Genomic DNA, 25,855 nt, shown 5'->3' on the forward strand with positions numbered 1-25,855 from the left:
GTTGATCTTACTGAGAAAGTGTTTCGTTATAGCTACATTTGGAAAACTGAGTGCCGTGGAGGTCATGTTTCAGTTCATTATGTCAGTGGTTCTCAAACCTCTCCTTGGGGACACCCCAGACATTTCACAATTTTGTTGTAGCCCTGAACTAACTCAATCAAGGGCTTGATGATTGATTTACTATTTGAATCCGGTGTGCTAGCTGTGGAATAGTTAAAATATATGGAATAGCTAGGATTCCCTGAGTGGTTTGAGAACCCCTACTAGACAAATCTGGTGCCCTATTCGATTTTATTATAATTTTTCAATACACAGATGGTGCTCTTTAGTTCGGTCAGAGCGGAAACAAAGATCACAATCATCGTCACTTCCGTGAAACTAGACGTAAACAAAGATGGTGGATTGTGAAAATACTACTCACACAGAAAACAAAATGAAAAAATTGGAATTGTTGAATATATTTCTCACCGAGAGATTAACCACGGCTGCCAATGAGATATTTGGGGCTGTGAAGGGTACGATAGTTGAGTACCAGACAGAAATCGTTCGCTCCAAGGAGGAGAACAATCATCTCCGAAAGCTGCTGGATATCGCTGTTCAGCGCGTTCTACTTCAAACAGGTATAGTAGGTAGTTAGCTAAATGAACGCTAGGCTACCAACCTATTTTTATTTCTCAAAATGAGGGAATTGGTTGTTGTTGGACTCCATTAATTAATCTATAGGAAAATACATTACCAGAATTTGTTTATACGTTATTGCTAAGCATTTGAGAAAATGAAAAGCCTACTAACGTCAGATACCGACCCTACCATTACGCTTGTTTACACTGCGCTGCACTGGGGTCTGAACGCATTCATTGTTACATTAAGTGTGCGTTTGTAAATTCACTCTATCTACTCCGATTTAAGAGCACTCTCGTCTGAGTGTGCCAGAGGGCAGAATAACTGATGAATTTACGAATTCTCTACACCCATTGAATGGGTCTGATGTCAGTAAACATAGCGTAATTAAATTGTTGCCAGCAGCACAGTTAGTCACCAAGACTCCGGATAACATGAAAACAGCCAAACCAGCTCTGCTAGGGCGAGTAAAATGGTCAGAGTGGGGTGTTCTCTCATTATGTGTCTGGAAGTAGTTAGCAAACTAGCCAATGTTAGCCAGTTAGCTTGGGTGCTTGACTGCATTGAGGTCAGAGAGCTTGGATCAACCTTACTCCTCGGCCAGAGCGTCCAGTGTGCGCTCTGAATGCTCCGTGAGCTAAATTTACAAACGCCCAGAGCGCACTCTGGCACAGTTTGAATTTACTAACACACTCTAAGACACCTTATACAACGGGTGGGTCTAATCCTGAATGCTGATTGGTAAAAAAAAACACATTCCAGCCGGTGTCTATTCCACAAGTTCTCAACGGCTAACTCTAAGATGTTAAAATGCCTGTTTACTCTTCCATCTGACGGCACAATCCACTGTCTCATCAGCCCAGCCAGACAATTTATTAACTTGATCTCGACTATAATATCTAGATGCTTTTTATCTCACATTTCATTTAGACTAACATTTAGTTTTCAACAGCAGAGACTTGTATAAACCTTGCTGTCTGTGTCTGACATTTGCAACATTGTTTCAATATTTAAATTCGATGTCCCATAATAATGAACATGTCGGGATGAGACAGACAGGCAGGCAGCTTTTCTCAGCCATATATCAGCATACTTTTTATGGATATATACAAAGCAAACTACCAGTTTTCTATTGATAGTTCTGTCTTTCCAGCTTCAGTTAGAATTGATTGTGTATGCTGTGTTGTTCGCTGAAATAGAATTGCCTTTACCATACTTGCTTAATTTCTTTTCCCTCTAGACTGTCATACTATCCATCTCACCGAAGATGCATCTTCACCTGAGCAGCAGCATCGTGAGCAGGAGTGGACCCCCGGTCTAGGCCAGGAGGACCCAGAGCCCACACAGATTAAAGAGGAACAGGAGCTCAGAAACAGTCCAGAGAAAGAGCAGCTTCAAGGGCTGGAGTCTGAAACCAAAGGAGAATCCATATATACGCCTCCTTTTGTGAAAAGTAACTGTGATCAGGACCCACCTCAGCCTTCACATCTTCCCCAAACTGTGGACAACAGAGAAGGAGACTCTTTAGCCAGAACCATATCTAATAAGCGTATCAAAATAGAGAATGAAGGAGAAGGCTACAGCACATCAGAACCAACCAGTGACTTACAGCGCATCTTCACCATGAATTCAGACTGTCTTGCAGCTCGGAGTGAAAACAGTGCCCAACCCAATATCAACAATAGAATTCAGAGAGGACTCTCAGAATATGAGGCCCCACAGCCACAGGGAACATATGAAAGAGAAAGCATTGGTCTACACATACACGTTAGAGACCAGAACACCACCAAGCTGCCTCAACAGAGATCCCCCTATCAAGCCCAAGGCATACAGAGAGTGTATCCTTGCCGGGAGTGTGGGAAGTGCTTCAATTTCTCTTGTCAGTTAGAAGTCCACATGCGATGGCACAGCAAGGAAAGACCATTCAGCTGCTCTGTGTGCCGAAAAAGCTTCACCACCATTAGCCTGTTGAGGAGACACCACCGCATTCACACTGGAGAGAAACCCTACCGCTGTCACATTTGTGGGAAATGTTTCAATCAGTCGGCTCACCTGAACACCCACTTTAAAATTCACCCAGGGGAGAGACCACACAGCTGGAAAATTGCTCAGTCAAAACATTAACAGCAGAGACATCTACACTCAGAAGGAGAGTAACATGTACATCTGGGCAGTTTAACTATTGTCTAGGATTTAAGACACTAGAAGAACCAGTGATTGATGTTTGAACAATGCATTACAATACAGTGAGGACTGGTGATGTTATTCTCTTGTAATTATACTAGATGCAGAGGGTAGAAAATCCATCTTATTCAACCTAACTAGATGCAATCAATCAATTTATTTGATCATCCTTATCTATTTCCCCTTAGGACTTGGACCTGACTGCTGGGCTGTATGATTAGCCTATTCGGGTCTTGCCACAGTTATCCTTATCCCTAATGATAATACATGGGACTTTAAGCACCTTTCAAAAACCATAAGAACACTGCACACCAAAGAGAATTAAAACAAGACAATAAAATGAATAAAAGCTACTTATCTTAGGCTAGGGCTGAGTTAGGGTGAGCTACGCTTAGGGGAATGCAAGACTAAACAAGTAGGCTTTGATATTGTTTTTGAAAATGGTGATGGGAGTCTGAATTGCAGGTGGCTTGGTGGGAGAGACTTCCAGAGTTTGGGGGCAGCTGTGCTAAATGTTTTTTTAGCAACCAGGAAATGGCGGAGCGAATTATGCATAGTGCATCTTTAACTGTTTTAATAAATAATTGGTCTGTTTCAAGTCAGGATGACTATTTGTGCAATCTTCTACCATCCAGGCAGCAGCAATATGTGTGGGTGTAGTACCATGTCAAGTGTGTACTGTGGTGGCGTCTTCTGTATATAAGAATCTCACTGTTACACTATTCGTACTATTACCAAAAGTCCTACCCAATTTAATTTACAATACGGCAAGAGAAAAAGGCTTTCCCAAAATGACCTTTGTTCAAAAAACATTTGCAACATTTGTTTTATTAAACCATTACATTTTGTGCAACACAGTCAAAATAGATTTGACATATTTCAATATTTAAACAAAGAGCCACCTTCTCAAACCACACACATGGAAGGTCTTTCAGTTCAAGCAGTCACATACACATTTTCTAAACATGCAATTTTAATTAATCCAGTAACAGGTCTTTGTTAGACACACCTCTCTGTGGCTCCCCACAATGTTATGCAACTTCATGCATTCATTATTGTCTACCTTTTTCAACCTAAAGCAGTGTCTTCTGAGATACAGTATGTATATAATTCTAGACATCAGTTAGTACTTTTCAACCTAGTTTAAACTGACACATTTTCCCCACACAAATCACGATTTCTCCAGTTTGTGAATCAAGCTCATATGCCTTCTAAGGGATCCCATCCGATTGAAGCGTTTGCTGCATTCATGGCACGGATGCGGTTTCTCCTCTAGGTGAGTCTTCATATGCACTGTCAGAGCTTCACTCACAGCGAAGGCCTTGCCACATTCTTCACAGCGATGCGGTTTCAACCCTGTGTGAGTCGTCATATGTGTGGTCAGGGATCTCTTCACAGGGAAGCCCTTTCCACAAACATGGCAACGATGCGGCTTCTCCTTTGTGTGTGTCCTCAGATGCATCTGCAAGCTTCCTTTTCGACTGAAATGTTTACCGCAATCTTGACACTGAAATGGTTTCTCCCCAGTGTGAATGACTTGGTGTGTTTTTAAAATGAATGATGTTTGAAAGCGTTTTCCACACACAGGACACTCAAATGGTCTCTCACCGGCATGAGCCCTCACAATATGCACTTTCAGGTTCGCCTTATTAGTGAAACATTTACCACACATCTGGCAAAAAGGTTTGGCTCCAATGTGTGTTAGCAGGTGATCCAGCATGCCGTCTGTGGACTCAAAGCCATTTCCACATACACCACAGACATGACCTTTATCCTTTGCATGCATTCGCACATGATTGATTAAATGATTTATGAAGTCAAAAGACTTTTCACACACTTTGCAAAAACACGGCGTGGCTAGTCTTTGGCGGCGTGATTTCGTACGGCATGGAAACGTCTTATCTTGAGAAGTGGTTTGGGTGTTGTTTGATTGTAATGGTTGTAGCCCTAATGGTCGTACTCCACTGTCCACCCCATCGTCACTTTCACTGTTTTCAGTCTGAGCTGCAGAACTGTCAGGATTTACTGCAGAGAGGGACTGAGAGTCACTGGTTGGTTCCCAGTGAGACCCACCATAACACTCTTCACCAGGTTCTGTTTTGATCTCTCCTGTTGTGTTGATCGATAGTGAGTCCCTCTCTCTGTTCTCCACTATTTGGATGTGGTAAAGATGTGGCTCAGGTGGTTTCTGATTACAGTCCCTCAAAATGGAGTCTTTGGTTATTAACTCCTCCCTCTGACTGGTCCCAAACTCCTCTGGTTCCTCTTTAACCTGCGTGGGCTCTGGGTCCCCCTGGTCCAGACTGGGGCTCCACTCCTGCTCATGGTGCTGATGCTCAGGGAGAAGCTCTTTTGAGAGAGTGAGATGCAGTGGGTCTGGAGGGAACAACAAAAACATAGCTAACTCACATATGCTGAAATGAGACATACAATCTAAATATAATTAGACTATATGCTCTGACACAAGTTCCAGATGCTTATTGGTAATTTCCCTTGATTTCTGTGACCAAATCATTACAAAAATAAATATTTGTTTTTGTGTATGAAACTTAATGTATAGCTTTAAAAGAAAATGTCTTTGCCATAGCAATCCTAAATGAAATTTGACATCCTAATGTGAATGGAATACACTCTCTCCATTGTTAAGCCCTTTGGAAGGACATCAGACATAGGAAGACGGAATGTGGTTTTAGTTAAAGAAAAGAAAATCAGTAAACTGCAAACCTGCTTTCGGTAACTGAGGTTGGAAAGCGATATCGAACAGCGATCGTAAACGGTCGTTGTCCTCCTTTGAACGGGAGATTTCTTCCTGGTAATCCGTTATTGTTTTTTCCACGGCCCCAAATATTTCAGCAGCAGCCGCTCTTAGCCGCTCACTGACAAATAGGTGTAACAACTGTAGTCTAGACATTTTCTAAAGAAGCAGTTGACCTCTTATGTCAGATACAGTAAAGTGTATACCATTGATATATATCATACAGAGAAGCGATAAGAGTTTGCCCCAATGGCTGTATATTTGCACCCTTTGAGTCAGTGATGTAGCCTACACGACGTTGAAAGTATTTGTATTACCGCCACCTACTGTGCAGGCATGCCAGGCCTCTGCACTGTTGGTTTCTGTGATCTGATCTATGGATGAGACTGAACAACACATTTTCTACCCAGGTGCCTATTTTTATAAACGCTACATACGCACAAAACATGCGTGCGCTAGTTTTCACGCAAAAGTTGGAATTTATAAAAACTTGAGGTGAGAATGTGCTTATCCTCCTGCAAACTTTAGACCATGCTTAAGCACAGTTTTAAGTGGTTGAAGTATTGCACTTCTGAATACTGTAATGTCACATTTCTCGAATATATCATAACCATTGCAGATACATTCCTCACCTTTTCTGGCCATGTCAAATTCTTATTCCCGAGGTTAGTTTTTGCATCATAAAGGCATCATGGTTTATAACATACAGTAGAATTCAATCCCACTATTTTCATGTTTTCATAAGAACTTATTGACTTTGTTTTTTCTCTCAAAATAGTTTTCCCCCCCTCTCCTCTTATGTTTACTCACTTGCTTTCATTTTCTTTGACCTCTCAACATTTTGGTAATGTCCCTCCCTTTCTTTTGCTTTGTTGCAATTGCTGTTCAACCATCCGTAGCTGTTTAACTAACTGACTTCTCTTTTGCATTGTTTATGAAATCTGCTCTTTTATTTGTAGTGTTAGGATTTAGAACTACTCTGGTTGAACGTCTCTCACTGATGTTGAAGATAGCTGTGGTAGTTCATGATACGGCATAAGAGTGTACAAAACATTTGGAACACCTGCTCTTTCCATGACAGACTGACCAGGTGAATCCAGGTGGAAGCTATGATCCTTTATTGATGTTACTTGTTAAATCTACTTCAATCATGTTAAAGAAGGATTTTTAAACATTGAGACAACTGAGAAATGGTTTGTTTTTGTGTGCCATTTCAAGGGTGAATAGGCAATACAAACTATTTAAGTGCCTTTGAACAGGGTATGGTAGTAGGTGCCAGGGGCACCAGTTTGAGTGTGTGAAGAACTGCAACACTGTTCTGAGGGCAAAAGGGGGTGCAACGCAATATTAGGAAGGTGTTCCTAATGTTTTGTACACTCAGTGTACAATGAACTAATTAAGTTGAAATGTACAATGACATTCATGGAAATAATACCATGCTGTTCTCTTGGCAAGGTATTCCTCTTTTGATAGAGGATCAGCATTTATCTGTGCCCTGTGTCATGCAGCCTTCTCCTTGTTGGATAAAGTCATCTGTTAAAAGATAGTTGCAGAAAAACATATCTAGGCCTATTTATTTATATATGGACAGGAGTGTCAATATTTGCAGTTTTCTTATGAATGACACCAATATCCCAACATTTTAGTTCAACCATGGACGGTTACTCTGTTTGACATTGTCTCCCTTGGATATGCCAAAACAGTACAAATGTACTATGCTTTGTGATAAATTGATATAGTGCCAAATAGAAGACAACGTGAAGAAATACACTAACACATATCAATTGCCCACATAAATCAATACGTTCGATTCATTCAACTAACAGAAGTGACATGAGGGGAATGTCCTACATTGAAACAATTTCTTCAGATATTCTGACTGAACTATGTTCCCCTCATAGAGCACTTCCACCCTTGTGTCTTGTCTTCTTCATATGCTCTGTCAGGTGTGCCTTTGGATGGAAGCCTTTATGGCAAACATGGCAACAAAACGTTTTTTTTTCCTCTGTGTGTATCCTCATATGTAGTGTATGTCAATGTATCCCTTCCTAGGGAAATATTTGCTGCACACATTGCAGCAAAAAGGATTTTCCCCTGTGTGAACTAGCCGATGGATGTTTAGCCCATTTAGCCCACTGGGAGCATGTATATGGTGTATCCCCTTGTGTAATTTCATATGATCCTTCAAAATACTAGCGCATTTGAAACTTTTACTACAAACCTGGCAGTGGAATGGTTTCTCTTCTGGGTGTAACTTCCTGAAATGCTCTGCCAAGTGTCCCTTCCGGGTAAAGTGAGTGCCACACACATGGCAATGAAATTATTTCTCCCCTGTATGTATTTGCATACTGTATGTCTTTGAAGGTATTCCTCTGTAAGGAAACATTTACTGCACACATGACAGCTATATGGTTTCTCCAAGGTGTGGGATTTTAAACATTTTGTCAGAATGCTTTCTCAGAGTTGATGCACTACTCACACTGATGTGTTTTCTGATGTTGATTTTTTTTTGTTAAAATACCTCCCACATACCTTGCAACAATAAGGAGCATGGCTTTGACTGGGTGATTTCAGGGGGAGCAAATTTGTGGTTGTCATGTCTTTTGCTTTTCCTTGTCTGTGCTCTCCTTGTCAATAGCGGCTCTGACCCTGACAGTAGCCCTCCACTCTCCACATCATTGACACATTCATTGTTTTCACTCTGAACGGCAGATAATATTATATTCAGAAAATATAGTACCCAGCATCCGGACCAAACTTCTTCAAATCAATGAGTAAGACATGAGGAATCCAAAACAATTGTCAAAAGCCAATCACGGAACCCCAGACTCCATGCCAATCCAGTGGAGGTTCATCAGAAGATGAGGGGAGGACCATCATCCTCAGTGAAATTGTATAAAAAGAAAATAGTGAAACACTAAAAAAGTTATCCTTTTTAGATAAAACTATATTAAATACATTCAAATGTCACAAAATAATTGATTAAAACACACTGTTTTGCAATGAAGGTCTATAGTAACTTCAACAGCACTCTCTGGGGTAGCACCATGGTGTAGCCAGAGGACAGCAATCTTCTGTCCTCCTCTGGGTACAATGACTTCAATACAAAACCTAGGAGGCTCATAGGCCTCACCCCCTTCCATGGACCTACATGGTAATTAGGACCACTTCCAGAGGACGACCTCCAACCAACCAATCAGTATGAACTGACATGTTGTTCATCCAATCATAGTATTAAGATCAGAGAATGAACCTAGTGTGTTGAATTGGGGTTGTACCACAGAGCATTATGGGGGGGATGACATTATTGGATAGAGATTGAAAAGTGATAGTTGAGCATTTTTTGGACACTTCAATTCAAATCAGTTTCTTCAAATTACAGGAGATGGAGGAGGTAGATTATAAATAGTTTTCTTGGTTTTAGAACTTTATTTTTGTGTCCAGTTAGTGCAATTTATACAAATTTGCCTTGCTAACTTCAGTAGCTAGCTAGCTACCTAGCTGCTCAAGTGTGTTGTTTTCGCCGCCAACACTACCTCAAATTTTTGTTGAAATTTTGATGAAGAACCGCTTTCATTCTCTGGGGTACATGGAAAAAGTGTGAAAACCGAGGGTCGACCTCTGCCTGAGATCAATTCATGAAGAATGATGCAAAGGTTAGGACGTTCAATACCAATTGTTATCAAAAGTATAGCTGGTTAACAGGGAGCATTTCATCAATCTGCCTGTATTGCTGGCCTTGCCTGTTTTTTGGAAAGTCTTGGGCGAAATGGGGGTACAGTGACCATTCAGCTAAACGGCAAAACAAAAACAAGGAGCATATAAATGCCCACATCAGATTCAAGTTTCTGGGAAAAAGCCGCATCAATCATGGCGAAGTTCTGGGTATTCAAACTGCGCAACACAACAAGAAAGTAAGGAGAAACAGGGATGTTTTCAAGATGCTTATTTGGGGCAGCAGGTTAGAGCGTTGGGGCCAGTAACTGAAATACAGGTTAGAGCGTTGGGCCAGTAATTGAAAGGCAGGTTAGAGCGTTGGGCCAGTAATTGAAAGGCAGGTTAGAGAGTAACCGAAAGGTTGCTGGCTTGAATCGCCGAGTTGAAAAGGTAAAAAAAAAATCTGTCGTTCTGCCCTTGAACAAGGCAGCTAATCCACTGTTCCCCGATTGGCCGTCATTGTAAATAAGAATTTGTTATTTACTGACTTGCCTAGTTATATATATATATATTTCTTCTCACAACTGCGTTTTTGGGCATGCAATAATTGGTTTTTAGAAGACACGACTAGAGGGGAAGTTCCGTTAACAACTACAAGGAGCTTGCAGCCGTAATTGCACGTTACGATGCATTACTTGCTGAACATATGGAACTTTCTACTGTATTTTCTGGGATTTCGAAATCAATTCAGAACGATTTGAAAGCTTCCATAATGCGGACTCTGACGCAGAGCATTTTTTCACTTTCGCTCAAGTAGGCTTTTCACTATCCTCCAGTATTTATTTAGCAAATATTATAACACATAATCACAGACAGACACAAGCAAACACTCATTACATGAACGTTGCAGCAGCCTAGGCTACACCTTAACATTAGAGATCTGACATGCGGTATGGGATGAAAACGAGACAATTTTTTCAGTCTGATCAACTGTAGGCTACTAATAAGAGCAGCTGCGTACATCCAATGTGCGCTGTCCATCTGGTCAGGGTAACTAATTGGTAATGTTATGTATTTATATTCCATGTGTGTGTCGGGAGAAAATGTGAATGTGATCAAATTTGGTTTATATTCAAAATCATGCTGGCTAGGCTGCCTATACGTTTTCAATCCAAAATTATCAACTGGAATTAATCAGTCAACATAATATTGATGACATATGTGGTAATGTTTTATAAGGCCTACAATTGTATAGGCCTGCATGATGCAAACATGCATAAATCAAGCTCAGCCCTGTGAGTTCTATTGTCTATCTGTTGTCTCTGTGTCTGGGTAGAGGAAATCCCCCTCCTATTCTAGTCTAAATATAATTCATATGAACAAGTATAAGGTTGCTGCAGTTTGACAGGGTTTTCATCCCCACAAGTGTAGGACATTTAAAAAAAACATGTGACCTGATTAAGAATAACTGGTCCCATCATAGCCCTCATAAAACCTTTTTACAAATGATTAATCAGTCATACCTTATAGTGTCCAAAGTTTTCCTGGTTAGGTTAGGGGGTAAAAATTGCCCCACCACTCTGGGACCTATGGTGCCACCAGTCTGCTTGCAGTGGTCAGTCATTGTCGATGAACAGAGCGTCAGGAACGTTTCTTGGGCTACTTTGATGTGTCAAGTGGGCGAGATGCGAAGTCTGTGTTTGACTTTGTGAATTTTGAGATGTCTGAGTTTAACTTCATGGGGAAACTTGTTGTTCAAACCTACGATGGCACAGCTGTAATGGAATGTATCTGCTATTTGTATTTACAGCTAAGTCCCCTCCTGTTCCCTGATTAAGAGGTGATGACCATTCCACTCCACTACTATTGTCAACTCTCTCCTGACATGAACCGAAGCCACGTCTCATGTGCTGTCTCATCCACTGGCACATTGAATGTTTCCTCTCCAAGCACTGTGAGTATCCCTATCAATTTTCACTACTGTATGTAGAGAATCACTTACACAAACACAATCACATTATTACACATCAATGACTTTATTCCTTGCTTGGACTAACTCATTATTAGTTATTTTGTCTAACTGTGTAGTGTGTTGTGTTATTGTTTTTTGTCTTCCCAGTTAAATCCTGTCCTGCACTGAAGTCAAGCATCTGAACACCTCAACTCATGCCTCATACCCTCAAGCGATCACTGCTGTGATCCCTTCCCAACACTGTGTAAGTAGCCCTCTCATTCCCATTCCCCATAATATTGTAATATAAATGTCTTTATTAAACGCTTTAGGTTAAAATAATTTGTCTGATGATTTTTGTCATCGCCGTGCGTTCCGCGCCTATATCGTGGGTCTCCCATCCTCCTAAATTGTTCAAGTCACCAGTCTCCACTGTGCCAATCCCACCCCAACAACCAGTATACAGTATCAGTTGTCTGTTTGACAAGTAGTATGAAGGTGTGGCTTGGAGTATTGTTTCTCCATACTATGTAATGTATTTCCTTGTGAATCAGGTGATGTTCAATTTGTGACTTCAATTTTTCATTGAAGTCACATTATTAAGGAATTGTTGATCTATTTAATAAACACAAGAGATCAAAACAATGGATAAAAGGGTTTGGCGGTATAGCAAGAACAGCGGCATCTAGCGGTCACAGCCTGTAACTTTCACACTACTTTATGGTAAATAATGTAAGCAACTTCAATTACTAATTTCTCTGAAGAGGGGGGAAACATCACCAGGTTCACAGAGAATACATTGCGTAGTATGGAGAGGCAATAGCCTACTACAAGCCACAGCTTCATACTACTTGTCAAACATAGAGAGAACCTACACTGGTTGTTGGGGTGGGATTGGCATGGGGTGTGGGGGGTCCTTGGATGGCTTATGACAAATTTTTACAATGGCTTAGACAATTCCTTATGTCTTTGTCATTTGTAGGAAGAAGTTTGGTCAAAATCAGATATTGGGTAGTATATTTATTTAATATTATCTGAATCCTATAAACTAAAATGACAATTTGAGTGCAATCAATTAGCTTAATTTCTCAGAGGTCAAATTATATTTCTACAATATGTTTCTGGAATGCTAATCGTGTCTGTTACTAACTACACAAAGAATTTCCGAACAATCAGAGATGTTGGGTGTCGAAATCCTCTTTCTTGTGCTTTTTGAGATTGAATGTCATGAAATTTCAGCAAGTCATGACACCCACAGATTGTTTTGAAATCGTTTCTGTAGTTAGAAATGGATAAGATTAGCATTGCTGAAACATTGCATTTTTAACATTTTATTTGATCTCTGAAAAATTAAGATAATTGATTGCACCCAAATTGGCCTTTTGATTGACAGGATTCATATAATATTCAATAAATATAGTACCCGACATCCGATTTGGACAAAACTTATTCCTACAATTGAGTAAGACCTGAGGAATCCAATAAAAGGGTCAAAAGCCACGCACGGACCCCCCCAACCCATGCCAATCCCACCCCAACAACCAGTATACAGTATCCCTCCTCTAAGTCTGACAAGTAGTAGGGAGCTGCAGCTTGGAGTATTGCATCTTCATCCTTTGTAATGTATTCCCTGTGAATCTGGTGATGATTTTCTCTCTCCTGTTTAGAGAAATTAGTAATTGAAGTCGTTTGCATTATTTACAATAAATCAGTGTGAAAGTACCAGGTTTTGCCCACTAGATGCTGCTGTTTCTGCTACTGTCACACCTTTGTTGCTGGTCTCTTGTTTATTAAATTCATCACAACATTTTCTTTGGGTAGAAAACCAATGGCTTTTGCTCAAGATTAAAATAAATTGTGTGGTCAAGTCAGTTCTCTGCGAAAGTAATTCAGTTTGTCTTTCTTTTAGCAACCTAAAGCTTCCACCGAACTCTCCTTGAGTAGTAGGGTTGGGCGGTATCCAGATTTTCATATCCTCATACTGTCCTTCTCTCAACCCGGAATTTACAGTATTACCGATTAAGTACACAAGGGGGAGCCAAAAATGCTACTATTACCAGAATGCTAACAAAATTAGCACAAATAATAGCGGATTTCCATGGAGGCTGCTAGCTAAATACGCTGATAAGCGCAAAAGAAAATAAACAAATTGCAAAGACAGGCAATCCAGCTAATAAAGTTATACAGTACATTCGGAAAGTATTCAGAATCCTTGACATTTTCCACATTTTGTTAGGTTACAGCCTTATTCTAAATTGATTAAAATGTTTTTTTTTATACAAACAATTCCCCATAATGACAAAGCTAAAACAAGTTTTTAGAAAATTTGGCAACTTTATTAAAAAAAAAAAAAAATTGAATGTCACATTTACATGAAGTATTCAAACCCTTGACTCAGTACTTTGATGAAGCACTTTTGCCAGCAATTACAGCCTTGAGTCTTCTTGGGTATGACGCTACAAGCTTAGCAAACCTGTATTTGGGGAGTGTCTCTCATTCTTCTCTGCAGATCCTCTCAAGCTCTGTCAGGTTGACAAAGCGAAAGCGTTGCTGCACTGCTTTTTTCAGGTCTCTCCTGAGATGTTTGATCAGGTTCAAGTCGTGGCTTTGGCTGGGCCACTCAAGGGCATTCAGAGACTTGTCCCAAAGCCACTCCTGCATTGTCTTGGCTGTGTACTTAGGGTTGTTGTCCTGTTGGAAGGTGAACCTTCGCCCCAGTCTGAGGTCCTGAGCTCTCTGGAGCAGGTTTTCATCAAGGGTTTTTCTGTACTTTGCTCTGTTCATCTTTTCCTCTATCCTGACTAGTCTCCCAGTCCCTGCCGCTGAAAACATCACCACAGAATGATGCTGCCACCACCATGCTTCACCGTAGGGATGGTGCCATGTTTCCTCCAGACGTTACGCTTGACATTCAGGCCAAAGATTTCAATCTTGGTTTCATCAGACCAGAGAATCTTGTTAATCATGGTCTGAGAGTCCTTTAAGTGTCTTTTGGCAAACTCCAAGCTGGCTGTCATGTGCCTGTTACTGAGGAGTGGCTTCTGTCTGGCCTCTACCATAAAGGCCTGATTGGTGGAGTGCTGAAGAGATGGTTGTCCTTCTGGAAGGTTCCCCCATCTCCACAGAGGAACTCTGGAGCTCTATCAGAGTGACCATCAGGTTCTTGGTCACCTCCCTGACCAAGGCCCTTCTCCCCCGATTGCTCAGTTTGGCCTGGCGGCCACGTCTAGGAAGTGTCTTGATGATTCCAAACTTCTTCCATTTAAGAATGATGGAGGCTACTGTGTTCTTGGGGATCTTTAATGCTGCAGAAATATTTTGGTACCCTTCCCCAGATCTGTGCCTCGACACAATCCTGTCTCAGACCTCTACGGACAATTCCTTCGACCTCATGGCTTGTTTTTTGCTCTGACCTTATATAGACAAGTGTGTGCCTTTCCAAATCATGTCCAATCAATTGAATTTATTACAGGTGGACTCCAAGTTGTAGAAACATCTCAAGGATAATCAATGGAAAAAGGATGGACCTGAACTCAACTTTGAGTCTCACAGCAAAGGGTCTGAATACTTATGTAAATAATGTATTTCTGTTTTTATTTATAATACATTTTCAAAAATGTTCACCGTCTCATTATGGGGTATTGTGTGTTGATTGATGAGGAAATATTTCATACATTTTAGAATAATGCTGTAACGTAACAAAATGTGGAAAAAGTAAAGGGTCTGAACACTTACCGAATGCACTATACAGTATATAGGTAGGAGTACCGAATGTCATTTTTGCATTTAGACATTTGAGTTTAGACATTTACAGGCGAATGTGAACAAGAGACATTGGGCAAATGAACAAAGATTTGCTGCATTTTTGTCTGAAGGAAGAACAGCACTGTCTGTGTGGAGTCTGGGAGTCGCTAGTGCAACAGCCCTGCCTGTTCTGCTCAGAGAAGATAGTGATAGGGGAGGAGCAGACAGCCCAGAACTGAGAGGTGAAAAAACGCAAGGAAATCAAGCTGCAGTGGCAGCTACAGATAACTCATTCAAAGTCCTTTAACTTCTCAAACAAGGCAGAAAGAACACAATATGGTGCCACCCCTTACTTAGATTAATTAATTCCACCACTTACTTAGATAACTAAGTTAAACTTAAGGGTCGCCCTAATGTAAATAAAACGCATAAGACATATCTTGCTGTGTTTTGTAAACAGAGATCTAAAAACGCTTCTTATTGTATGGTGGGTGTCGAAATCCTCTTTGTACTTTTTGAGGTGGAATGACCCCCTACGTATTTATTTGGACAGAGCAGCTAAACTGTTTAATTTCGCTCTATACTCCAGCATTTTGTATTTTAGTTAATATGTTGTATATAAGGGACCTATACAGAATATCACCTTTAATTTTAAGGTATTTTCATACACATCTGTTTTACCATTTAAAAATGAATGCACTTTATGTGTCTAGTACCCCATTTCAAGATGTCATAAGTTTTTAGACAAATTCACTTATTATTTATTACCATATTCCTAGCACACAATGACTAGGCCTGCATCAAGCTTTTGACTCTACAAATCGGTTGTGTTTCAGAGTATTGTATTGCATCATTTTGGAGTCACTTTTTGTAAATAAGAATAGAATGTTTCTGAACACTGCTACATTAATTTGGATGCTATATGGAAAGCCGTTTTAACATATATTAATTGACATTTCATATCAATATTTTTTTATTTTTTTAATGTAATTATTGATGTCGAAAATGCAATTATTGATATAAATTCTATGAATACATGTTAAAACAGCTTTACATAGATGCCATGATTTCCGATAATCATGAATGAATCATGGATAATAATGAGAAATTTAGACGCACAAAGATCATGCTAACCTTTCACCATTACCAATATCCGTCGAGTTTAGCATTTTTGGGGGGCCGTATGATATTTATACCTCTAACTTTCTCACTCATTACTCACAATTCATTCATGATTATCCACAATCATGGTAGCATCCTACATGAATGTAGAAGTGTTCAGATACACAGTCTATTCTTATTTACAATAAAAAGTGACTCCAAAATGACAATACATTATTTACAATTAATTTCTATTGGGCTCAACATAAAACGAAACACAACCAAAACAACCTGCCAATGTATTCAACAAGTTTGTAGAGTCACAAGCTTGATGTATTCATTGCATTCCCACAACTTTAGAGAACGTTCCCTTAGAGTCTCATTAGGTAATGAACTAATATTTTCATAGGAATGTTCCTGTAATGTGCAAGGAATGTTTCCAAGACACCATTCCCTTAATGTCAAATAGAACATACCCAGAATGTGGATACTATGTTCTCAGAACTTTAGATAATCTTTTTTTAAGAGCAATTTATACTAAGTCTAGTCTACAGCTTCACAGTTTGGACCCATTCCAGCGCACCGGCATATTGTTTTTTCTTCTTAGGTTTAGACTTATTTGAATATTAGGCCTACTTTTTTCTTTTACAATTTATTAATTTAGCACACTCTTATCCAGAGCCACTCAGGCTTCAGTTGGTTCATTCATCTAAGGTAGCACGGTACGACAACACCTTGGCTCATATGCATAAGGACATGTCATGATACAATACTGTACATAATAAAATGTGATACATTGCAGTACATTATTAAACATGACACATTACAGTACTTTATAAAGTGTTTAAAAGATCACCTCTGGTCCACATCATCTAACCATAATATCAAGTTTCAGGTATTACCCAGATGCAGACAGTGTCGAAAAAAACGAACGTTTATTTCTAGTACAAGGGCAGGCAAACGACAGGCAGAGGTCAGTAATCCAGAGAGGGTGCAAAAGGTCCAGAACGGCAGGCAGTCTCAGGGTCAGGGCAGGCAGGGGTCAATAATCCAGTGAGGTGGGGCAAGGTACAGCACAGCAGGCAGGCTCAGGGTCAAGGGAGGCAGAACGGTGAAAACCGGGAAGGACTAGAAAACATGAACAAGACAGACAGGAGCAGGGGAACAAACGCTGGTATGTTTCACGAAACAAAATAAACTGGCAACAGACAAACAGAACACAGGTATAAATACACAGGAGATAAAAATTGGGAAGACGTGCGACACCTGGCGGGGGTGGAGACAAGCATAAAGACAGGGGAAACAGATTAGTGTGTGACAGTAACCCCCATCTAGGGGTGCCACCTGGCGTCCTACCTGGGCACATACCTGGTTGACCGTGGTGCTGGCGTTGGAAATCCGTGTTGAGGCCTGGGTCCAGGATGTCCCTAGCGGGGACCCAACACCCCTTCTCCGGGCCATAATCGTCCCAGTCAACCAGGTACTGGAACCCCCTGCCCCGAGGTCGAATCTCCAGGAGACGCCTCACCGTGTATGCCGGTTGGCCGTCGATGAGATGGGGGAGAGGGGTGAGCCTGGAAACAGGAGACAAAGGACTGTGATACATGGGTTTAACTCTGGACACATGAAAGGTGGGATGTATACGTAGGGTATGGGGAAACAGAAGACGAACAGCAGAGGGGCTAATGACCTTGGAGATGGGAAAATGGCTGATAAACCGAGGGGAGAGTTTGCGGGATTGGACAGGGTGGACAGCCATACCTTCTGCCCGAGACGATACCGGGGAGCCGGGGTCCAGTGGCGATCCGCTTGTCGTCGATACCTGGAGGTGGTCTTGAGGAGGGCCAACCGGGCTCTCCTCCAGGTACGACGACAGCGGCGGACAAACATCTGGGCCGAAGGTATGCCTACCTCTTCTTCTTGTTCATGGAAGAGCACGGGCTGATACCCCAAGGAACACTCAAACTGTGATTGGCCCGTGGCAGAGCAGGGAATGGTGTTGCGGGCATTTTCAAACCACACAAGCTGCTGGGTCCAGGTGGTGGGGTTGGCGGAGACCAGGCAGCGCAGAGTAGTCTCTAGTTCCTGGCTGGCTCGCTCCGACTGGCCGTTGGACTGGGGGTGGAATCCGGAGGACAGGCTGGCTGACGACCCAATGAGGGTGCAGAACGCCTTCCAGAACCGGGACGAGAACTGAGGACCCCGGTCGGAGACCATGTCTACTGGCAGTTCATGGATCCGGAAGACATGCTGCACCATGAACTGGGCCGTCTCTTTGGCAGAGGGTAGCTTGGGGAGAGGAATGAAGTTGGTGGCTTTGGAAAACCGATCCACTAAGGTCAGGATGGCGGAGTTGCCATCAGATGTGGGGGAGACTCGTGACAAAGTCCAGGAAGATGCGAGACCAAGGACGGTGAGGGACAGGCAGAGGTTGGAGGAGACCAGCCAGAGCATGCCGAGAAGTCTTGTTCTGTGCACAGACCATGCAAGCGGCAACAAATGCGGAGATGTCAGAAATCATGGTAGGCCACCAAAAGCATTGTCGCACAAAAGCCAGGGTCCAACGGGAGACCGGGTGGCAGGCAAGCCTGAAGGAGTGGGCCTACTCCAGGACCGAGGAGCGGACCGCGTCAGGAATGAACTGCGTCAGGAACTAACATTTGGTTATCTGCGCCCCCTCCCCAGGGTTAAGCTGTAATGGTCGTCGTACGTAGTGGACCAAGGCGCAGCGGGTTGAGTGCTCATAGTGACTTTATTGAACACGTAACAAACAAAACAAGAAAACGATCGAACTAACAGGATTGCAGGCTAAACACACAGCTATGCAACCACAACTTCCCACAAAGGGACAGGTGAAAACAGGCTACCTAAGTATGACTCTAGATCAGCAACAACGATGTACAGCTGTTCCTGATTGAGAGCCATACCAGGTCAACAAAGAAATACACAACATAGACAGAACATAGAAATATGAAATAAAGAACATAACTCAAAAAACCCGGAATACTCTAACCAAACACCCCTCTACATAAACACATATACTAACAAACCCCGAACTACATAAAACAAATACCCCCCTGCCACGTCCTGAGCAAACTACAATAACAAATAACCTCTTTACAGGTCAGAACGTGACATCAGCTTGGAACGCTATGCCTCACGAACCTGCTTCCCTATTCCCAGCTGAGTGCCGTCGCCAGGCACGAGGTTGAAAGGCTGGTGTCATATTCTGGGGTAGTAGCCGTGGGGCTATAGCAGTGTGACAGCGCATCTGGCTTGACATTCTTGAACCCCGGCCGGTATGAGAGGGAGAAGTTGAACCAGGTGAACAGTAGGGCCCACCTAGCTTGCCTGGAATTGAGGCGCTTGACGGTGCAGAGATATTCCAGGTTCTTGTGGTCGGTCCACACAATGAAAGGATGTTCCACCCCCTCCAGCCAGTGCCTCCACTTCTCCAACACCATCTTCACCGTGAGAAGCTCACGATTCCCCATATCGTAGTTCCTCTCCATGGCGTTGAGGCGGTGGGAGAAGAAGGTGCAGGGATATAACTTGAGGTCCAGGGTAGACCACTGGGATGTGCTTCTACACCTCCAACGTGCTTCTACACCTGCATTACTTGCTGTTTGGGGTTTTAGGCTGGGTTTCTGTACAGCACTTTGAGATATCAGCTGATGTAAGATGGGCTATATAAATACATTTGATTTGATTTGACAGCCCCCACTCTGACATCCGAAGCATCGCCCTCCACACGAACTGGCGGGACAGGTCAGGATGAACCAAGATGGGAGCTGTGGTGAAGAGATGTTTGAGATTCCGGAACGCCCGGTCAGGAGTTAGGGACCATGTGAACGAAACTTTGGGAGAAGCGAGTTCATACGGGGGAATCCAGAGTGATGTAGCCCCAGATAAAGCGGAGATAATAATTGGCGAATCCCAGGAATCTTTGCAGCTGTATTCTGGACGTAGGCTGGGGCCAATCCACCACCACTCTCACCTTCCCGTGATCCATCTGTACACTCCCTGCAGCGATGATGTAACCCAGAAAGGGGATAGTGCAGCGATGGAATTTGCACTTCTCTGCTTTTACAAAAATCTGGTTCTCCAGGAGGCGTTGGATAACATGTCGGATGTGGAGTATGTGTTCTTGGGTGGAGCGGGAGAAGACGAGGATGTCCTCGAGGTAGATGAAGACGAACCGGTTCAACATGTCGGGGAGAGCAGTACCAGTCTCAGCGTCAACAGTGAAGAGGCGACTCCGGGATGCCGGCCCTCTAGGCAGAGTTGAAAAGAAAAAGCCATATCTCAGACTGGCCAATAAAAAGAAAAGATAAGATGGGCAAAATAACAGACACTGGACAGAGGAACTCTGCCTAGAAGGCAAGCATCCCGGAGTTGCCTCTTCACTGTTGACATTGAGACTGGTGTTTTTGGGTACTATTTAATGAAGCTGCCAGTTGAGGACTTGTGAGGCATCTGCTTCTCAAACTATACACTCTAATGTACTTGTCCTCTTGCTCAGTTATGCACAGGGGTCTCCCACTCCTCTTCCTATTCTGTTAGCCTTCATTTCTCAGAACAAGAATAGACTGATGAGTTTCAGCAGACAGTTCTTTGTTTCTGACCATTTTGAGCCTGTAATCGAACCCACAAATGCTGATGCTCCAGATACCCAACTTGTCTAAAGAAGGCCAGTTTTATTGCTTCTTTAATCAGGACTACAGTTTTCAGCTGTGCTAACATAATTGCAAAAGGGTTTTCTAATGATCAATTCGCCTTTTAAAATGATAGACTTGGATTAGCTAACACAGCGTGCCATTGGAACACAGGAGTGATGTTTGCTGATTATGGGCCTCTGTACGCCGATGTAGATATTCCACAAAAAATCTGTCGTTTCCAGCTACATTATCATTTACAACATTAACAATGTGTAGACTCTATTTCTATCAATTTGATGATATTTTAATGGACAAAATTGTAAATTTGCTTTAAAAAACAAGGACATTTCTCAGTGACCCCAAACTTTTCAACGGTAGTGTACTGTGGCGTACAGCAGGTCAGCCACCAGGGGGAGACTCGTTGAGGCCTGGTGACAGTCAGAGTATACATCACGAGGCGATGGCTCCATCTGCTGGACGTGCCAGGTCTCGATGGGCTCTCCGGCCAAGACTAATTGGGGCTGATTGGGGATTGGTGAGTAGTCAAGGGCTGATTGCTCACCATCTGTACAAGTCTCATAAAGCTGCCAGAAGGGCAGCACACAGGAGAGACTGGGGGAGGAAATGACTCCCGTATAGTTGGGGATGGTACCAGGGGTAACAGGAGGGAGTTCAGTTTTTGATCCCCACAGGATACAGCAAGACCCGGAGCCCAGAAGACGGTATCCCAGAGAGGGTCTCTTGGGGGAGACCTATTCTTTTCTTTTGGACTTTGGATTTTAATAAACACATTTGAAACTGAGCTAATCCTACTCTGTCTGTGTCTGATCTGTGTAAATGTTTTGACCCAATCACCTGGTCTGCCACAGTTAGTGCTTTCATCTTAAAGCCTACCCCAATGAGGATATGTGTTTACTTTCAGCTTCCTGTGCCAACCGGAAGTGCCTTAAATTGGGGTTGTAGGGGCTGTTTCTAAGGGTTAAAAACGTCACATCTTTCCAAAACTTCATATGTGTGATTAGGCAACCCTCGTGAACTGTAAATCAGTCATTTCTCCCATCAGATTTCCAAGAAAAACTCACACACACACAGCAAGGATGGAGTGACACAGTGTGGGGCTTACAGACACACAGAGCCTGCAATAGTTACATTTGTTAGAACTATCAAAGAACCTGTTAGACCTAGAGCTCTGAAACTTTAGTCAATAGTGCACGGTGAGTTATGTGGCTCTAGAAGGTTCTCAGATAGAGAAACAGCCTCGTACATTTGCAATAACTTCAATTAATTTTGACCATCGCAAAAGTGACGACATTTAGAAAAATCCCAGATTCGCAAGACTAGGTGCATTAAAACCGCCTCGGCCCATAGAGACGGACCCTAACGTTTCTGTCCGATAGCTCATTCAAGGACCCCGTAGCAAATCCCGGAAAAAGTGGATTTTCAGCACCAATTAAGGTCAATGCTCGGGCTCCGAATGACCTATCGAGCTAAAACTCGGGATTCGGGGTTGCCTCAGCTAGGCATACACATAATGTCAGAACTGGACCCACAGCTAGAACATAACTACGTGTTTTATGTTTTTATTATGGTTTAAACAGAAGGCGCTGTGAACTTTGTGCCTTCCCTGAAATATGTGATAGTTGGCTTCTAACTGGGTTGGACAAAGTGGGTTTGGTGTCAGTTTGTATCAGTTTGGTGTCAGAATGATATCTTATTGACTGATGGACGCTGACTTGCTGTCTGACTTTTGTACATTTGCAATAAGTTTAAACAGTGAAAAACCATCACCAAATTCACATGATGAAATCAACACAACGGGCGATGGAGAGGAACCACTATCACTGCCCGGCCATCCTGAGTTCATTGGGCCAGTCAATTTCACATTTCTGCAGTATTTTTGAGCATGTCAATTTAATGATGGTAAATGCCCATTGAAACATATTGCAAATGGACAGTACATTTGCAGTAAGATTAAACAGTGATAAACCATCACCAAATGGACATGATGAAATTAACACAACGAATGATGGAGAGCAACCACTCTCACTGCCCGGCCATTCCAAATTTATTGAGGCAGTCAATTTCGCATTTCTGCAGTATTTTTGAGCATGTCAAATTCGTGATAGTAAATGCCCATTGAAACACATTGCAAATGGACAGCCGTGCACCTTGTGATTGGAACGGGTTACCAGGAGCACATTTTTTAAAATGGTTTTCAATGCCTTTAGGGGGTGCAAGGGGTCCACGGCTGGGTAAGGAGCACCCCCCCACTCATGCCCATCCAATAGTGAATGCCCCTGGTCATTTTGGATGTTTTTTAAAAAATGGTTAAAAAACGACAGATACCCACTTCTCTCTCATCATGCATGACAAATAGACCTTCTAGGTTGATTCAGGGCTTAACAAAATGATATATATCATTTGGCCAGTATAAATGCCATTTGGACAAGGTTCACTGACTTGGGTTCGGAAGCCAACTTCCTATGATCATATATGGCAAATGGACATAACATCCTGATTTGGCACTTTCAATACTTATATATTGCATTTGTACATTTCTTATGCCATTTGGCAATGGTTCACTGACTTTTGACTTCTGACATTTGACTTCCTATGGTAGTATATTGCAAATGGACAAAGCATATTCCTTATGGACAACTCAATAAAATATGACAAAGGTATGTTCATACAGTTCTAATTCATGTATAGTTAACAAAAAAATTGAAAGAATTTCGAAAAACGGTCCAGAAGGCATTTTTTTAGAAGGTGATACATTTTCAAAATTTGACACTTGGGTCTTGACTTTATGTCCATTAGCAATTTGAAAATTTGCTGTGGAGCGCGCTCGCCAAGACTGATTTAAGTCTGTCAATCACACAGCATCTTCTTTAGACAGTCTTTCTATACTTGCATTTTCTATGACTTTCCATGACATGTTCACCTGTGGACAAGACACTCCTAGAGCCAAAACAGCTTAGTCTAAAGACTTTAGGATTTTCAATCTGAACCTCCAGGTTTAACATCTCTGGCGCAGGCGTTCCGCTAGCAACCCACCTCGACAACATCCGGTGAAATTGTATAGCGCCAAATTCAGAATACAGAAATAGTCATAATAAACCTTCACAAAAATACAAGTGTTATACATTGGCTTAAAGACTACCTTTTTGTTAATCCAGCCGCTTTGTCAGATTTCAAAAAGGCTTTGCGGCGAAAGCATACCATGCCATTATCTGAAGACAGCAACCTGCTCGAGGTCTTGGATAAATTGCATCTTTGGAGAGGATGCCTAATTCAGATTTCGTTGACTGTATCATTTGGAATGGAGGCCTCGTTCTCTGGGGAAATGTGCCATCTGACAATGCCCACTCGTCAGCACGTGCCTCTGCCCGGCAGGTTAGGTGTATGAAAACAATCAAATGGAGAGCCCGGATAGCTCAGTCGGTAGAGCATCAGACTTTTAATCTGAGGGTCCAGGATTCAAGTCCCTGTTTGGGTGTTGTTTTAATGCTCACCTTCCTTCAGAAGCAAGTCTTTCGAAACTTGCATTTTCTGTGACTTTCCATACATGAAGGGAAGATTTCGGCATTTGCTGTATTGTTGATGAGAAAGTCCATATTGCAAATGTACGGTCCCTTACTAGACGTCCGCGAACGTTTGTAAAATTCACGGATGGCGTCGGGCCGTGCACCGGGGCCGGATCTTCCGGGAAGTCATCGAACAGAGTCTCTCGGACATTCGGTTTCCGTTTTATAAAATGTTGAAATCTTTGTCATTTTTCACCTGTCACGGATTATACCACAGGAGGGCGAATGAAATCATATTGCAAATGTAACAAACATCACCAATCACGACGTGGCCTTTTCTCCTAAACGGAAAAGACTTCGAAGACGAAACTTGGTGAGCATTGGTTTGGCATAATGGGCAGTTGGCCCCGAACAAGATGGAGTCGAGGCCTCAACGCTTTTTGAGTTAAGGCCATTTTTCTGGGATTAAAGGTCAAAAATGAAAATAGATCGCTAATTTGACCGCTTCACGCCAAAGTACATGAGCCTACGGTGTTAGGTAAAAAAGAACCAGACATTTATCTATCGTCATTTAACCTCTATGGGCTAGGTGGGACGCTAGCGTGCCACCCGTGGTGCACTCCATCAACAGCAGGTGCATTTCAAGAGCGGCAAATTTGAATCCAAATAAATGTCAAAATTCAATTTTTTCAAACATACAACTATTTTACACCCTTTGAAAGATAAACATCTCCTTAATCTAACCACGTTTTACGATTTCAAAAAGGTTTTACGGCGAAAGCATAAATTTAGAGTATGTTAGGACAGTACATTTACAAGAGTTGTGTGTAATGTTTTGTCAAGTCAAAGACAGGGTCACCAAAACCATAAAACCAGCTAAAATGATGCACTAACCTTTTACAATCTCCATCAGATGACACTCCTAGGACATTATGTTAGACAATGCATGCATTTTTAGTTCTATCAAGTTCATATTTATATCCAAAAACAGCGTTTTACTATGGCATTGATGTTGAGGAAATCGTTTCCCTCCAATAACCGGCAGTCAAGTCAGCGTCACAAATTAAATAATTAAAATTAGAAAACATTGGTAAAATATTATATTGTCATTTAAAGAATTATAGATTTACATCTCTTGAACGCAATCAACTTGCCAGATTTAAAAATAACCTTACTGGGAAATCACACTTTGCAATAATCTGAGCACTGCGCCCAGAAAAATACGCGTTGCGATACAGACTAGACGTCATGTTGGGGAGATCTAAAATCGAAAATACTATGTAAATAATCCATTACCTTTGATTCTCTTCATCAGATGTCACTTCCAGGTATCACAGGTCCATAACGAATGTAGTTTTGTTCAAAAAAGCTCATCATTTATTTCCAAAAATCTCGTCTTGTTAGCACATGATCTAAGCCAGCCGGACTTCTCGTCATGAACGAGGGGAAAAAATATATTTACGTTCGTTCAAACATGTCAAACGTTGTATAGCATAAATCATTAGGGCCTTTTTTAACCAGAACATGAATAATATTCAAGGTGGACGAATGCATACTCTTTTATAACGTATTGGAACGAGGGTACCCAACATGAACTCGCGCGCCAGGTGTCTAATGGGACATCATCGTTCCATGGCTCTTGTTCGGTCAGATCTCCCTC

At 42.0% G+C, this 25,855-nt stretch overlaps 1 protein-coding gene and 1 non-coding gene across 2 annotated transcripts; one reads left to right on the forward strand and one right to left on the reverse strand.

The window, feature by feature from the left end:
• Positions 1-309: 309 nt before the first annotated feature.
• On the forward strand, positions 310-3,407 carry LOC106565091 (uncharacterized). The gene is made up of 2 exons (XM_014131773.3): positions 310-620; positions 1,862-3,407. Exons 1-2 carry the CDS (start codon positions 395-397, stop codon positions 2,743-2,745), a joined length of 1,110 nt encoding a protein of 369 aa, XP_013987248.1. The 5' UTR covers positions 310-394; the 3' UTR covers positions 2,746-3,407.
• A 206-nt stretch (positions 3,408-3,613) lies between these two features.
• On the reverse strand, positions 3,614-5,843 carry LOC106565089 (uncharacterized). The gene is made up of 2 exons (XR_014379736.1): positions 5,530-5,843; positions 3,614-5,181 (listed from the first exon to the last, which is right to left on the reverse strand). It is a non-coding gene; the product is annotated as an uncharacterized LOC106565089 (transcript).
• Positions 5,844-25,855: the final 20,012 nt, after the last annotated feature.

This window comes from Salmo salar, chromosome 12 (assembly GCF_965601325.2).
Source record: "Salmo salar chromosome 12, fSalSal1, whole genome shotgun sequence".
In the NCBI taxonomy this organism is placed as follows: Eukaryota; Metazoa; Chordata; class Actinopteri; order Salmoniformes; family Salmonidae; genus Salmo; species Salmo salar.